The sequence below is a fragment of the Diceros bicornis genome, chromosome 9 (genome assembly GCF_020826845.1).
Source record: "Diceros bicornis minor isolate mBicDic1 chromosome 9, mDicBic1.mat.cur, whole genome shotgun sequence".
In the NCBI taxonomy this organism is placed as follows: domain Eukaryota; kingdom Metazoa; phylum Chordata; class Mammalia; order Perissodactyla; family Rhinocerotidae; genus Diceros; species Diceros bicornis.
In genome coordinates, this window is record NC_080748.1 from 84,904,701 (window position 1) to 84,918,936 (window position 14,236).

A 14,236-nucleotide genomic window follows, 5' to 3' on the forward strand; every position below is an offset into this window, starting at 1 on the left:
CACCCACACAACAGACGACTCAGTCATTGAAAACATTAAGTCCACGTGGAAGAAAACGGACTAACCCAAAAGACTCACTGAGTGAATAAGGCAAGTGCAAAACAGTGTGGAGAGGGAAAAATGAGAAAGATGTGAATAGAGACACACGAACACACACACACTGAGACGGCTAAGAAACTGGTGACCACTGCCCCAGGAGAGCACGACCGGGCAGCAGGGGAACACGGCCAGGAGGGAATGACGTGTCCCACACTCAGGACCTCGGCACATCCCACCTCGTGCTTCTCTGTCCTGTCTGTGGTTTTCAGACTTCCTGCCATGAAGCACATTACTTCTATAATCAGATTAAAACACTACTTAAATTGTCAGGGGGACAAAAGCAGGCGCATGACAGGATACATCGTACATTTTATAACAAAGAGGAGAAAGTAAGAACTCCTACACAGATGGCTCAGTTTTGTAGAGTGAAACACTGGCGAGAGGATCCAGAAACAAACCTGATGTAAGTTACTGCGTGGATGGGCACAGTGGGTGCAAGCAAGGGTCAATGTCACGGTATCTCTTCATAGTGTTAACTACTGAACTCAGACGACCTTTCACTAAATATCTGAAAAACAAAGGCAAATGGAAAAAGGGGAAGAGACACCATCCAACTGGAAACAAACAGAACCAATGAGCCTGCAGTGTGGCAAAGGGGAGGAAGATGCCACACAGAAAATAATTATACTCTGAATGCACGAGTGCACTCTGACCCCGTGACCCCAGAGGGATAGAGTCTAAGAGAGAAAAGAAATGCAAGCCCGAAACAGGCAAATCCACAGAGACAGACATTGGACGAGGTCGCCAGCGCCTGGAGGCGGGGAATGAGAAGTGACTGCCAACGGATGATGATGAAAATGTTGTTTAATTGGATGGTGGTGATGGTCACACAACTCTGAATGTACTATTGATAATATTCACTGAATGATACAATTTAAACGGTGAATTCTTTGGTATGTGAATTATATCTCAATAAACCTATTATTAAAGAATTGCAAGGAAATCTTAAACTTTACTCAATAGTTTTACTGTTAATAGGAATGTTTGTATTAAATTTTTAAACTTATTTTGTCTATTTTAAGATAAAACAAATTTGATATGCTGTTATAAGGAAATAAGATTTTTATTAAAAGAGGGGAAAAGAGGTAAAACAAAAAAGCCCTGTAATATTACATTTTATCCGGATATGTCAAAATGAATTCAAACTGTCTACTTCATATGTATAGGCCTATTTCCTCCCCCAGCTCTGTCCCCTGAAGAAGACTAGAATCGATGTCACTCCAGCAGCAATAAACATACTGAGTGCCCAGATGTTGGTGTCAAAATTCCATTTCCCCAAAAGGCAGGAGGTTCCTTGGAGAAATGGCACGTCTAGGGCAGGATGCAACAGGTAAACAGGGCCAAAAGCCAGGATATATGGGAGACACATTCCCAGGATGCAGGAGCCCTCTCTGGCCAAATGTGGGACAATTTCAGCATAAAAAGAGTAAAACTGAATTGATAATACATGAAGTAAATGTATTTACTTGATAATACATATCTGTAGTGATACTGAAAAAAGAGAGACAGAGAAAGGAAGACAAAAACCTTTTCTTTAAAGAAGAATCCCAACAAATAAAGGTAAAAGAAGTTAACAGAATGAGACAACCACGACTTTGCAAGAACCACTGAAATGCACCAAGAAGGGGAAGACCACTGGAGGATGCTAAAGCCACAGAGTGGAAGGCATCAGGGAACAAGAGAACCACACGGCGCATCGCCTCACACGTTCTTGATATTCACAAAAGAGAAATAAACAGAGCGAGCTGGTGGCCATCCCTTAGCCAAGCGGTCAAACTTAACATCACTAACAGTCAGACGGCCTGGCCCTGGCCCCCACAGGGATGCAGTGTAAGGTCCACAGCACCACCAAGGAAGTGTTCCCGCCAAAAAGGTTTAACCTGAATCGAGTCAAGCCCTGAGACCTCACTTCCAGTGAGAGGAAATACAGAAACAGAAGAACAAGTTGAATGACACCACAAAGAAACCAACAAATCCAAAATGTGGGATGTTCAACAAAACATCCCTGGTCTCTTCAAAAAGTCAACGCCATAGGGAAATAAAAGTACAAAGACTGTTGTAGCTTAGAAGCCTAAAAAGAACAGTGGAATATTATTGAGCTTTAAAAAAGAAGGCAATTCTGGGCCGGCCCCGTGGCTTATCGGTTAAGTGCGCAAGCTCCGATACTGGTGGCCCGGGTTCGGATCCTGGATGCGCACCGACGCACTGCTTCTCGGGCCATGCTGAGGCCGCGTCCTACATACAGCAACTAGAAGGATGTGCAACTATGACATACAACTATCTACTGGGGCTTGGGGGCGGGGGAAGGAGGAGGATTGGCAATGGATGTTAGCTCAGGGCCCGTCTTTCTCAGCAAAAAGAGGAGGATTGGCATGGATGTTAGCTCAGGGCTGATCCTCCTCACAAAAAAAAAAAAAAAAAAAAAGAAGGCAATTCTGACATACGCTACAACATGGATAAGCCTTGAGGACATCATGCTGAGTGAAATAAGCCAGTCACAAAGGGACAACCATTGCATGATTCCACTGATAGGCAGGACCTAGAGTCGTCACATTCATGGAGACAGAAAGTAGAAGGGTCTGTGCCACTGTACACATAAAAGTGGTTAAAACAGTAAATGTTACGTGTTTCTACCACTGTTGAAAAAAAAAAGCCTAAGAAGACACAACATACAAATGCAACACATGAACCTTGATTGGATCCTGGTTAAAAAGAAAAAGAAAAAGCTATGAAAGACATATTGGGACAAATGGAGAAATTGGAATTGAACTAGACAATTGATCATATTAAGAAATTACTGCTAACTTTTTACGTGTTCAGGTTACACAGGAAAGCATCCTTATTTTTTTTTTTTGGTGAGGAAGATCAGCCCTGAGCTAACATCTGTGCTAATCCTCCTCTTTTTGCTGAGGAAGACCGGCTCTGAGCTAACATCTATTGCCAATCCTCCTCCTTTTTTTTTTTCCCCCAAAGCCCCAGTAGATAGTTGTATGTCATAGTTGCACATCCTTCTAGTTGCTGTATGTGGGACGAGGCCTCGGCATGGCCGGACAAGCGGTGCGTCGGTGCACACCCGGGATCTGAAGCCGGGCCGCCCGTAGCGGAGCGCAAGCACTTAACTGCTAAGCCACGGGGCCGGCCCGGGAAGCATCCTTATTTTTAGGAGTTGCAGACAGAATAGAGAAGTGTCATGGTGTTGGCAACGTATTTCCTAATGGTTCAACAACAATAAAATATGTACATTCATGCACACACATATGCACTCACCACTCCCACAGAGTGAGATAAAACAGCAAATATAGCAAAATAATAACTCCTGAATCTATGTGGTGAGTATATAACCATTTCTTTTAACTTTTCTGTATGTTTGAAATTTTGTATAAGATAACATTGAACATTTCCATTTAAGAAAAGCATATAAAGATTCTTTTGTGAGGAGCATTCCCCTTTGGGTTTACTCTAAGTCTAGTGGCAACAGCTTTCAGTGTTGGGGACTGAGGTGATGAAGGTCTGATTACTATCCTTGTCCATTTAATTTGCAATTAAAATTAAATGTGGCTTTACAGACCCAAAGACAAAGGAAGACCAAACTGTTTTCAGAAGAGTTCTCCTATTAGTGCACTGTTTTCCACTCATACAGAAATTCACACAGCATTCTTCATGCCCACGCACACTGAAATATTTTGGTAGGTTAAGAAGCCAGCAAGCAGCAACCAACCAACCCCACAGCCACACTAGATAGAAGGGCTGGTGGCGAGACAGGAAAGAAAAGGGGGAAGGAATCCAGCAAATGTGACTCAAGAGAGAAACTGTCACAAAGGACAGGGAAGAAGGAGGTGTGAATCTGGGAAGGCAAAAAGGGAAAAAGAAAAGCCCATTGAGAAAGCAGCAAACAGACAGAAAATATAGCAGGAGGAACACGGGGAAGAGGACGGGGGAACAGAGAAACAGCACTGTGCGCTTTTAGGACAAGAAAGAGCACTTTAAACCAGGAGCAGCAGAAGCCCATTAGGGCCACATGGAGAAGGGGCCGGAGACACTGGGAATCAGGTCTGGGGTCTCATGCTCCGCATCTGCCTTTAGGACAGGTTCAGTGAGCTGGCAGCGATGCAGGAGCTGGGAAAACCCATTACCTTAATAGTGATGTAGTTTTTCAGTGATTTGGACATTTTTTCTTCTTTGCCTTTCACGTGCAAATGCCCTGAAATAAAAACAAAAACAGAGTCACTCCTTCTGAACTGAGTGGGAAGACAGGGCCTCTTCCATGGCAGAGGGGAGGAGGGAGAAGTGGGTGCTTCTCCGGTGGATGCCTGAGCCCCGAGCTGGGGCTGCCGGCCAGCGTGGGACACGAAGAAAACACCTGATGGGCCTGCATTCTCCCACATGCAGCCCCAGTGTTGCTGACACAGGATTTCCCCCCAAATCTTCACCCACACGCTACCCTCCAGGCTGCCGGAGCCCACAGCTGCACCTGTCCCAGGGCGTCGGGTGCACTGGCCCCACGGGGGTTGGGGGTTGGGGTGGCGATGGCACCCCCAACACTGCCAACTCAGCACTCAGCGGCAGACGACGGGACACTGACGGCCACAGCTCACACTCCCCCCTGCTGTAACAGAAACACGGACTGCACAGACCCAACACCTGAAGAAAGGCCCTGTCTCTGGTGTACAAGCCAGGCGCCAGGCAATGAAAGCTCGTAGACAGGCCTTCATGGTGCAGAGCAGAGCGGCAGGTCCCTGAGAATCAGCGAGGAGATTTTGTTTCCAGACTTATCAAGACCTTGGCATTACTTCCCCCCATGTATGTGAAAGACAGGAGGGAAACCTAACCCACGTCCAGAACTTCTCCATCCGAGCCTGGAATTCCTCCCCGGCTGTATTTTCACGAGGTTTACTTCCAGGGAGGGCCTCTCCTTGCCTCACAAGCTTCTTCTGACACAACTTCAAACACGAGGGTGCTCTAAGGCCAATTTTTCCGAGAACTGGTTAAGAGGTGGCTTCCAAAAAGAATTATAACCTTGGATCCGTTAATTCCATGTAACATGTGATACACACCAAGCACAATTAAAATTTTTAAAAATAGACAACATCTGGAAAATGAAACACATCTGACTACTTATCTCTATCTTCCATCCATTTACTGCAGAAAACAAGTCTTCATTCTCCTGTGCGTCAGGAGATATAGCTGTTTTCCCAGGACAGGGCAGAAATGGAATGAAGATGATCCTACTGTCTTAATAGACTGTAGAAGTCATAACAAAACCCCTTCTCATCCTACAGTTGAAGTAAACGAGACCTGTTTTATGGACACCACACACCCCATTAGAACTGACCGAGGCTGCGAAGTGTGAGCACAGCGCTGCCGGGAGTCTCCTTCCCAACTCTGACCCACGACTCACTAGGGGCTCCCCGCACCCCACGGTGTTGGAGCAAACTCTCCCTCACCGAGAGCACCACAGTGAAGTGTCCGCGGGGGACAAGCCCTCACCTCCCAGACAGCTCCTACTGCGATGACCTGTTCCCAGGTCTGAGAGGAGGGGTGGAATATCCAGCTCTTCCGACCTCAAAGGCTTCCTCCCTGGAGGGCTCTGTGCACTTTCCTCTCTAAGTGTGTTACTCTCACAAGCCCTCACCGCACAGGGGGCGACTCTACTTCATGTGATGTCTGAAGGGAAGTGTGGGCACTGACTGTCGAGACACGCTGGGCCCGGGAGTCGTTTTTGCGGCCTTCCACCTGCAGTGCCCACGCCTGCCCTGCGAGCACCAGCTGAAATGGAAGCGGCTCGTCAGGCTTCCGTCATTCTCTCTAGGGAATCCACCTGGCAAGTCACATGGCGGGCAGCAATCAGGCGGATCCCGGCTCCTGCCGAGATCTAGGGCGGGAAACCAAGAGGAGGACTAGGTGACAGCTCATGCGCCTCAACAGCCAATCAGCCAGCTTCGTTTCTGCCTTGTTCATTCTCAGATCGCCTCAGGCAGCACAGAAGTGAGCTGGTCATTGCAGAGACTCGGGGCACCATGAGGGGCGCACAGTACCGGTGGGGTCATCTCGGGGTGACGGGGGTAAGCGCAGTGGTGGGAGGCGCACAGTACCGGTGGGGTCATCTGGGAGTGAAGGGGGCGCTGCCATAAGCGCAGTCTCGGGAGGCGCACAGTAACAGTGGGGTCATCTGGGGGTGAAGGGGGCGCTGCGGTAAGTGCAGTCGCTGGGAGGCGCGCAGTACCGGTGGGGTCATCTAGGGTGAAGGGGGCGCTGCGGTAAGTGCAGTCGCTGGGAGGCGCACAGTACCGGTGGGGTCATCTGGGGTGAAGGGGGCGCTGCGGTTAAGTGCAGTCGCTGGGAGGCGCACAGTAACAGTGGGGTCATCCGGGGGTGAAGGGGGCGCTGCGGTAAGTGCAGTCGCTGGGAGGCGCACAGTACCAGTGGGGTCATCCGGGGGTGAAGGGGGCGCTGTGGTAAGTGCAGTCGCTGGGAGGCGCGCAGTACCGGTGGGATCATCTAGGGTGAAGGGGGCGCTGTGGTAAGTGCAGTCGCTGGGAGGCGCGCAGTACCAGTGGGGTCATCTGGGGGTGAAGGGGGGCGCTGCGGTAAGTGCAGTCGCTGGGAGGCGCACAGTACCAGTGGGGTCATCCGGGGGTGAAGGGGGCGCTGTGGTAAGTGCAGTCGCTGGGAGGCGCACAGTACCAGTGGGGTCATCCGGGGGTGAAGGGGGCGCTGTGGTAAGTGCAGTCGCTGGGAGGCGCACAGTAACAGTGGGGTCATCCGGGGGTGAAGGGGGCACTGCGGTAAGTGCAGTCACTGGGAGGCGCACAGTACTGGTGGGGTCATCCGGGGGGAAGGGGGCGCTGCGGTAAGCGCAGTCACTGGGAGGCGCACAGTACTGGTGGGGTCATCCGGGGGGAAGGGGGCACTGCGGTAAGTGCAGTCACTGGGAGGCGCACAGTACTGGTGGGGTCATCCGGGGGGAAGGGGGCGCTGCGGTAAGCGCAGTGGCGGGAGGCGCACAGTACTGGTGGGTCATCCGGGGGGAAGGGGGCACTGCGGTAAGCGCAGTCGGGGGAGACAGCCTCATGGGTTCACTGTCAGGAAGAAACCAAGCGAGCCCGACCACAGGCCTGAAGCAACCGCCTGCACATTATAAAACCGCAGTGTCTCTGCTTTAATATCACCTCGCTGGGAAAACCTAATTTCCTTAATTCAAGGACATAAAGAAATGCTATTTGTTAATTCACTGAGTTTTAGATGTTGATCATCTGCATCTCTCAACCCACTACCAAATACCCTTTATCTTTCTCTGCCCCCAATACTTGAACTGTCCATTCCAAAAAGGTAATAAAATTAGTTCACTGTGGCCCCGGGATCTGTGTCACAATTTGGACGCGTGAATCCTCCCGTGCGTCAGAGTGGACTCCACCACTGCTCCGCCCCAGACGCCGCCTGATCCACGCCGTGGCCACGTCTGCGGACGGGGGCTGGTGTTAACAACTCTGGGTTTTGAATAGTGAATTGGAAGGCAGTGTTAATAGAGGATGGCAGACCTGTATAGTGGCGATATTATAGCTCAAAAATGGCATCTTCATAATAATTATTACATAGTACTAGTTGAAATTCCTCCTCAGCAGTTTTATGTGAGAAACTTATACAGAACAGCACTGTCCAACGTTCTCCATATTCTAGTCAGCTCAGATTCCAGTTCCAAAATGGCACACGCATTATTCTAATCCAAGGAAGTCCGTGTCCAACTGACTAAAATTCAAAAACAATTTAAGAAACAAATTTGTTTCTTGACCTATCAGCTGATCTACATATTTCCAAATGGAGCTGTCTCACCAATAAAGACAGAATTGGCAGAGCTGAAATAGAACACATTAACGTGAAGTCATTACTTACCAGAATGCAGGAAATAATTTCCCCACTGCTCACACTGATGAAAGACCTCGCACTGGGCGATTTCATTTTCATGATGTGGAAAAGCCAGATCTATCCCCCCTGAATGGATATCCAGTTGACTTCCAAACACCAGACTGTAAGACAGAGCAGAGCAGTGAGTTAATCCCATCAAACAACACGTTTCTCCAACCACACCTTATACGTCATCCTTTGAGCCTGCGTGCAATGAACAGAAAAAATGGATCTCCGTTTTAAATGAATATGCATGATAAGTGAACTGATGCAAATGGAAACTGAAATTCTGTTTTTACTTCATAAAATCCCCAATTCATAGCTTCTCTGCTAGTAAAGAGACTTAATTCTCTTTGCTCCAGATACAATATACGGTTTTAAAAAACTTACAAAATTACCTTTCCTTACTTTCAATAGGTAGAGTTCAGTGGTTTTCCAACTTGAACAAATGAGACCGAACTATAAAATCAAGAGGATTTTTAATTTGGCTTTTAAAAATTTAACCATTTAGTGGTCGTATATGAAGAACGGGGTAAGAGAATTCAAAGCCACACACGTCAGCTCTCAGCACTTCCGCTACGTGGCTCTGCTACATGTTCCTGAAACCTCATGTCCCACAGAACTGCACACTAACACTGACGGGGCTGACCCTCCACGCTTGTGCCACCGTCACCAGAGCACCTGCGAACACACAACTGCTACCAACGTGAATGGTCCGCTGCTTCGGAGGACTTAAAATGCAAAAATCATTAAAAACACAACAATCAGCACGGCAGACACTCGGGCTTGTTGGGGCTGGGGCGCAGCGGTGGACACAGAGCCCTGGAGGCCACCTCCCTGGTGGAGAGCTCAGTGAGGCACTCATGAATTTTCTAAAAATGGTTAAAAACAGACCAGAGGTGCCCCAGCCTCACTGAGGTCTGTTCCTGCTGAAGGTCACAACTCTTCTCCTGCTGGCCCGGCTCCAGGCCCCAGACAAACTGCCCATCCCCGGCCACACTGGAGCCGAGTGGCGGTGCAGCCACGCGCTGTGGCCAAGCGGCGGCCTGTGATCGTACGTCGTTGGCCATGGGTTTTAGAGAATCTCTGAGTCCTTGAAATTCAAATGCTGTGAAGGGGGCATGAGACAGGAGGGACCAGGATAGAGGAGGAGAGCACAGGGGCCTCACTTGTATTTGTAATGGGTGATTCGTTTTTCCAAAGATCTGAAGAAACAGGACAATGTTAAGATTTAATAAAGGGAAACTGTGGGTCCACGGTGTTTACTGTCTTAGTCTCTATCCTTGTCTGTATCTTAGACCGATGTTAAAATAAGAGAAAGCTGAGAAGCAATAAAAGTCTATTCTCTTTATCTAGATTTCAACAAAAATAAGATATTTAATGGTAACATTATATTTGAAATTTACTAAATGTTTTCCACCTGCTTTAGATAAATTATTTGAATCTAAGAAATAAATATCTTTCTACAATCCAACATATATCCCACATTGCTGTTAAATCAACAAATATTCATAAATACATATAAGTGTTTACAGTAGGATGAGGGCTGGACATAGCTGTTTGTTTATTCTTTTTGAATGAAAAGCTGGACCCCTGCCTCATACTAACAATGGAGCTCGATGTCTCAGGAACTCCCAGATGCGTTTCCAGACGAGTCATACAGACACGAGGAGGGTAGCAGGGGGAGCACGTGTCCGTGCTAGGGGAAAGGAGAGTCCCTTCCAGGTCGGGGATGAACCAAATCTGGACAGGCAGCTGCGGAAGACGAGGCTTTCCCACCCACTAGGATGGGGTGAACCCACGCTGAGAACGAAAACAGCCTGGGGTGGGTGCACGGTGCAGAGGGCTCTTCCAGGAGAGTTATCCCTGCCGACACCTGCGCTCACACAGCCAGCAAGCAGCAGCACACACGACGACCCATTTGAGGGTGACTGGGTTTGGGGATCTTAAAATGCTTGGTGTAGCTAGTAGTCTGAAACGTTCACCTTGGTCATACTTTATATACCTAGTTTTAAAACTGCTTAATAAACATCTGCAATGAATTGAAACACATCAAATACATCAAAATCCAAGTTAATAATGAGACTGAAAAACCTCTCTCTTCCACAAACAGCAAATACATACACAAGGTTATTCACTGCAGGTATTTTTTTTTTAAATAGAAAGTTTATTTTTTAATTAATTTATTTATTTTTGCTTGAGGAAGAGTGGCCCTGAGGTAACATCTGTGCCCATCTTCCTTTCTTTTGTATGTGGGTCACCACCACAGCATGGCTTGATGTGTGGTGTAGGTCCACGCTGGGGATCCGAACCTGTGAACCCCCGGCCGCTGAGGTGGAGTGCGTGAACTTAACCATTATGCCACCAGGCCAGCACCTACTGCAGATATTTGTAACAGCAAAATACTGGAACAAGCTAAAGCTCCTCTGCAGGGCACTGGCCAAATGAACGATGGTCCTGCCACAAGCGACAGCACGATGAAGGGCTCAGCGAACTCATCCCTGGGGAGTCCCAGAACAGGCTGCTAAATGAAAACAGACAGTGCCAGAGGGCATGTGTGGTACCATGCCCTCTGTACCACACGTGAACGCACACACACCTACATGCACACACACACGCACGCACAGGCACAAGAAAAGGGGCACCTGGGCACCGGCAGAGCCAGGCTAGTGCCGAAGGAACAGTCTATGGAGGAGGTCTGAAAGAAGGTGGAGGAGGCCCCAGCAGGGAGGCTGAAACTGAAGAAAGCAAAGGAAAGAGCAGGGCATCAGCTGCCTGTCACCGACCGGGCTGACGGCGGAGGCCACCAGTGACTTCAGGAGACCAGAGTCAGTGGGGACACCTGGCAGGCAACAGGTCCTATGCCAAGGTGAGAAGAGAAGCAGATAAAAAAGAGGGTTGCTGGAGGGGATGGGGATCAGAGAAGCATCTGTGTTTATGGAGATCCCCAAGACGGAAACGCCCTGAGCCTGGTGTTGCCCGAGATGCAGAGCTGGTGGAAAGGGCAGAGCGAAGACTGATGAGCTGGGAAAGTGGAAACTGAGGGTGACGCCTGATGGGATCAGATCAAGCACCAGCTCTGGGGGGAGCGGGGCTGCTGACTGAGAGCAGGTAAGAGGAAGGTGGTTCCGCCCTGTCCCTGAGGGGCTCTGTCCTCACCCAGGTCCTCAGCTGTTGGGGCAGGCAGGGTGGGATCGCTTTCCCAAACCCACCGTGGAGAGATGAAGGCACACCTGGCACTGGCTGGTCTGTGGCCAGAAGTGAAGAGCTGAACTGCACGTGAAGCGGGCTTCTCTACTGTGGAAAGGCAGTGCTACTGCTGGAAAGATGACACGCCGTGGACCGCACTCCCCTCTCACAGCCAGGCCCACCCGAGCACTAAGCTCTCTTTCCAAACTGGGACCAAACTGCCTCGTCTACACCCTGCCAAGCAAGTCAGGCCCCGCTCAACTTCACATCAACACAAACACGAAGAATCCAGGAAAACCTCACCTTGAGATGGTGGAACATTCGATATGCCAGCCAGGTCTTCCGTTTCCCCACGGAGAGGCCCAAAACATCTCCTGCGGTTTGGCCGCCTTCCACAGGGCAAAGTCGCTGGCATGCCGCTTGTCAGAATCAACTGCCAATGACAACGGTTAATCAGTGGGAGAGAATCTACAACAGGCAAACCAAAGCAAAATTGCCACAAACTGAGACGCAGGAAGCACTTTCCAAAGATTCTGTTCTTTCTATAAGTAACCTCACATCTCCATTCACACGTTTTTAAAAACTCTTTCTCCACATGAAGGCTAGAAGGACTACCAAATACTTTCCCCAAAATACGCCAGAAGCATGAGGTCTGTCAGTGGTGAGGCCAGTCTCAGTAGCTGAATAATGTCAAGATTTCAAATACACAATAGCGATGTTCCTTCTGAGGGGCGTAGTGAACTGGGCACTCTCATCCGGTATTTACCAGTAATTGAGAGTCAGAGTCACGTTTTCCAAAAGAGACAATAAACATATAGAGAGAAAGAGAAATTACCAGAATACCAATCACATTCAACGAGTAAGAAAACCCAGAAGAGGAGGGTTAGGTGATTGTTGGAGGTACAACGAGCTGGGAATGGCTCTATTTTATGTTCCAAAACCTGGAAGCAACCAAGGTGTCCCTCAGTAGGTGAATGGGGAGATAAACTGTGGAACACCCAGACAAGGGAATACTATTCGGTGCTAAAAAGAAACGAGTGTCAAGCAGTGAAATGACATGGAAGAACCTTAAATGCATATTACTAAGTGAGAGAAGCCAATCTGAAAGGCTACACACTCTCTGACTCCAACTTTATGACATTCTAGAAAAGGCAAACCTGTGGAGACAGTAGAAAGACCAGTGGTCGCCAGGGGTTAGGGGAGGGAGGGAAGAACGAGTGGAACACAGAGGATTTTCAGGGCAGTGAAAGTACCCTGTATGATACCGTAAGGATGGATACATGTCATTATGCATTGTCCAAACCCACAGAACACGCCACACAGAGTGAGCCCTGAGGTACCCTGTGGAGTCTGGGGGATGATGGAGGTTCACCAACTGTAACAAAGGTACCACCTGGTGGGGATGTTGAGAGTGGGGGAGGCTGTGCGTGTGTGGGAGCAGGGGGTATATAGGAAATCTCTGTACCTTCCTCTCAATTTTGCTATGAACCTAAAATTGCTCTAAAAAATAAGTCTATTTGAAAAAAAACAAGCGTTGCTGATGCTCAAACGCGTGAGTCTAGAAACTCGTCCTCTGCCCCGAGGCACACGGCCACGCTTGCAGGCGGTGGGGGGGTTTGGGGCGGGGGGAGCCAGGGGTCTTCTGTGCTGGCCTTTCAGGAGGGGAGCAGGATACGACTGCCTGAGTAAAAGCAACAGTACCATCTCTGAGGAGTCAAACAATGCTATCAGTAACTGGATTTCAACAGCATAGTTCACAGGGCAGGAGGATTGTGCCTAAAAACAGAAATAACGGCAACAATGTCTTTTGGGGTTTTGCTTGGTTCTCTTAAATAGCATCCTTTTAAAATTATTTTTAATTTAGTTCTACATACTTATTATTTCTTCTCCATGAAAATGACTTTGATCTAACAATTACTGGAACAGAAGAGAGTGTAAGAATAGATTCAAATACATGGGAATGTGATATATGGGAAAATTTATATGGGAATTTAACATGTGATAAAATACCTATGGGAATTTAATATATGATAACAGCAAGATGGAGAAGAGCATTAAACATGACACCATGTTTGTGCAGGACGCACACGCAGAGACCACCTCTGGAAGGAACCAGGAGGACAGGTGGATGCCCCGTCTCGGGGAGAAGAGCAGGAGGACCAGGCAGGGTGAGGAGCAGCTGTGCAACCTGCTGTGTGAACTTGAACCTCTACAAGTTTTCCCATTCGAGAAAACCAAATTAAATTTAAAACATGGCTATGATCAATGGTCTGGCACGAGTGGGGGTCCTCGCTCTCTACTGAGCTGGGGGATCTCTGTGCTTCGGCCCCCAGAACCCGGCCTGGGGCCCAGGGTTCACCCACCTGGCTCTCCCACCGGGCCGGGGGCCACACCCACCAGCTTGCCGTACTTGTCTCCTCTCGATCGCAGATCGAAGTAGACATTGCCTGTTTGATAAAGGTAATTATGCATTCATCATTTCTCAGTCTTAAATATCAGCATCCATATGAGCGTAATAGTTACCAAATAATCAGAGTTTAAACAGAGGAGGTGGCATCTGGCCTCCACTTGGCTCCCTTTCCTGTATTTTTAAAGCAGAATTACCACCACCGCGACCACTTTACAAAAGCATGCATCTGACACACCATGAACATCCGGATGTGGCAGTGAAGACACACATGTAAGTTCTGTGTAAAACGCTGAGACAATTCTTTTTAACCAGAAAAAGGGAAAGTGTTATCACTGGCCTGCATCCCGCTCTGGGCTTTACGTTACACATGGATCAGCACAGAAAGCCCTCTCAACCAGGCATCTCTGAGACGACCTTTCTACTTAGATTACAAACATCTCCACGCTCAAGCATCCCCACGCTGTCCTTTCACTGAGCTGCGCACGGTCCAGGGTGTTAGACTGAGGGTGCGAGATGCCCTTCGCCACGGGGCCAGCGCTGGATACCTCCGACCAGAAAGTGTAAAGAGGCAGAGCGGGCACGGAGGTAGGTGTCTGAGCCGGAGCTCTCGCGAGAACGAAGCTCCGACCCTGCTCA

The 14,236-nt window shown here is 48.7% G+C and overlaps 1 protein-coding gene across 5 annotated transcripts in view; it reads right to left on the minus strand.

Moving 5' to 3' along the window:
• Positions 1-14,236, minus strand: part of CARS2 (cysteinyl-tRNA synthetase 2, mitochondrial) — a 47,755-nt gene that overhangs the window by 14,445 nt on the left and 19,074 nt on the right. For 4 of the 5 annotated variants that reach the window (XM_058548481.1, XM_058548480.1, XM_058548483.1 and 1 more), the window contains exons 6-9: positions 13,554-13,637; positions 11,494-11,623; positions 7,990-8,123; positions 4,233-4,300 (exon numbers count right to left, since the gene is read on the minus strand). In XM_058548481.1, coding sequence (XP_058404464.1) covers positions 4,233-4,300; positions 7,990-8,123; positions 11,494-11,623; positions 13,554-13,637 — 416 coding nt within the window. The remainder of the gene's footprint in view (positions 1-4,232; positions 4,301-7,989; positions 8,124-11,493; positions 11,624-13,553; positions 13,638-14,236) is intronic. The other variant, XM_058548482.1, reaches the window with a different exon arrangement.